Source organism: Phyllobates terribilis, unplaced genomic scaffold, assembly GCF_046119375.1.
Source record: "Phyllobates terribilis strain yellow unplaced genomic scaffold, ASM4611937v1 Scaffold_11__3_contigs__length_659146591, whole genome shotgun sequence".
In the NCBI taxonomy this organism is placed as follows: Eukaryota; Metazoa; Chordata; class Amphibia; order Anura; family Dendrobatidae; genus Phyllobates; species Phyllobates terribilis.
This window is the reverse complement of record NW_027362771.1, coordinates 640,378,056-640,380,905: the sequence shown is the minus strand read 5'-3', so window position 1 is coordinate 640,380,905 and position 2,850 is coordinate 640,378,056. Positions and strand designations below refer to the sequence as shown.

The 2,850-nt window shown below is 33.4% G+C and overlaps 1 protein-coding gene across 1 annotated transcript; it reads right to left on the bottom strand.

Moving 5' to 3' along the window:
• Nucleotides 1–938: 938 nt before the first annotated feature.
• LOC141167605 (putative olfactory receptor 1F12P) lies at nucleotides 939–1,877 on the bottom strand. Its single transcript, XM_073654990.1, has one exon. The coding sequence runs from the start codon at nucleotides 1,875–1,877 to the stop codon at nucleotides 939–941; it is 939 nt and encodes a 312-aa protein (XP_073511091.1).
• Between the last annotated feature and the right edge of the window lie 973 nt (nucleotides 1,878–2,850).

Here is a 2,850-nt window from a genome sequence, read left to right as displayed (position 1 = left end):
TAGCACTTAAGAGTTTGTTGTCAAGTAGTGGACAACCCTTTTAATGCAGATTAAAATAACTTAGACCAAACAGCGAAAGAGCCACAGGTTGTACACATTTAGGTCTCATATACATATTACAGAACCGTGTTGAGACCAAAGAACGTTGTGGATCAATACTGTACCTTCATATGCCTCTTTATAATATGGAGAGTGTCATTTATTTGCTCACAGAATCGTACATATGCACAAGGCTTGTGTATCTACCTTTATCATGATGTACTTACACATCAGACTTTAAATATGCAGTAATATCCTCTTTTAATTTCACTTGCTACCACAGGCCTGGATAACAGAGAGAGCAAAGACAGATTAAGCAGCAAGTGACTTGGGACCTCCCCGGTCTGGTAGACCTTCATCACCTATACTATACTTCATGTCCAAATTGATTATACCTCCCTCTATATACCACTCATGCTTTTTTCAAGATTTATTTTTTATTAAATAACTATTTTAGTAGATTTTTATGATCCTTTGGCCTACACTTACAAGGTATGTCATGTAGGACCCCAAAATTTGAATGGAGGACCATTTCAAAAGATTCCAATGTAGTAGACCCCTTCCATTGATCGTCAATCCGAACTAGTTGAGTATTGGCCATGTAGGCATAGGAGTCTCCCTTTTAAAGTCAAAGAAATTCTCTGCATAGGCTTTTTGCCACCACGCCCTTAGACTTCAGTGGAGAAGTCCATATGCATGCTTGGTCACCTCTTTTATATGTGGCTGCTTCAATGGGTCAAGTGGGGGGTAAATACTGATGGTGGGATGGGGACTTCACCAAATACATTAATCAGATACCTAAACTAATCTTAACCCAGCCTTCGGCACAGTTGATCCAGAGACTCAGTGGTGATGGATCCATGGATTCGACTAATAATTAATAAGTCTATATTTTTCTCTCAGTGCTTTGATTTCCTTCTCTTGTACAAGTTTTTAATGGTGTCTATAATCTCTTTGCTTCTCATGCTGTATATGATTGGATTGGTAAATGGGGTGAGCATGACAAAGAGCAAAGATTTTAACTTATTTTCATAGAAGGCACTTGCCCTTGTTGGAGACATGTAGACACCAATGAGAGAGCCATAGTAAGTGCAAACCACCAGTAGATGAGAGCTACATGTAGAAAATGTTTTTCTTCTTCCTTTTGAGGAGGAGATCTTTAAAATTACAACAAAAATGCAAATATATGACACCGTGATGCAAACAAAAGGCAAGAATATGACAAAAATATTGAAGGAGATGTCAAGCCAAGCCAGAACATAGACCTTTGAAGATGAGAGAGCAAGAAGAGGGGCAAAATCACAAAAGAAATGGTCGATGATGTTGGAGGAACAAAAATGTAATTGACTTATTAAGATGACTTCAACCTTAATAAGAAGAACCCCGATTATCCAAGAGCCGAAAATCAATTGGAAAGAAAAAGTTATACTCATTATAGAAGAATAATGCAATGGGAAACAAATGGCCACGTATCGGTCAAAAGACATCACCATGAGAAGGCAACACTGAGCATAAGTGGGAACAAACACAAAGAAGAACTGTGAGACACAACCATTGATGGACATGGTGTGACCATCCAACCAAATGATGCCCAGCATGTTTGACACAATACTGGTAGTGATAACTAGGTCAGCCAGAGCCAGATTTGAGATGAAAAAGTACATTGGACGGTGGAGACAATAGCTGGAGGAAACCAACAGAATGATGCCCAGATTTCCAAGAAATGTGAGCATATACACAAGAAAGGTGAGGACAAAGAAGAAGGCTCTAAACTTGTGGGTATTCGGGAAGCCAAGAAGAACAAACTCAGTCACTGTGGTCTGGTTATCTTCACACATGCTGCGGTACAAAGGGATTGTAATAATCTAGAAATAAACTGAAAACCATCAGCATAAAAAGGGGAAATATCTGAACTCTACAATATTAAAGCTATCCATAATGAGGTGTCATTTTTACACTTCATATATATTACATCAATCTTTCTATAAAGACTGTACTGAAACATAAAAAAGTCAAAATAAGACACAATACAATGCAGAAAGAAGAAAATAGCTAAAAATGCATGCTACATGAATACAAATACTACAAAATAAATAATAATAACTATAATTATATAATTATTAATACAATAATAATTACCAAAAATAATACAAAACAGTAAAGTAATAGTAAACAATAAAAATAATAATATTAATAATTATATAATTATCAATACAGTAAAAATTACCAAAAACAATACAAAACAGTATAGTAATAGTAAACAATAAAAATAATAATATTAATAATTATATAATTATTAATACTGTAAAAATTACCAAAAATAATACAAAACAGTATAGTAATACATAATATTAATAATAATAATAATAATAATAATAATAATAATAATTAATGATATTATTATTAAATAGTTTATTATGTTTTTAGTATTATGTCATTAATATTGTTCTTTATTAGTATTAATATTGGTAGCAGTATTAGTAGAAGTAACAGAAAAAATGTAAACAGTAGAAGATCATAATAAAATATATTTTTTAGCTACAGTTTTAAAAATGATGTGTATTAAATGAACCTTTATTTCTGATTTATCTTTTCTAAGTTATAAAGATGGCTGGATTCATTACGCTGCTTTCTCAGTATCGGAGGAATAGAACAGCAATGTAATGGAATTGCCGGACTTGTCTTCAAAAAATTCGACAAATATTTAGAAGTGAAATTCTGCTGATAGATTTCCTTCGGCACATGTGTTATGTTCAAGAATTTTTTTTTAATAAAAACTACAGTGTGAGCGAAGAGTATAACAGTAGCTGC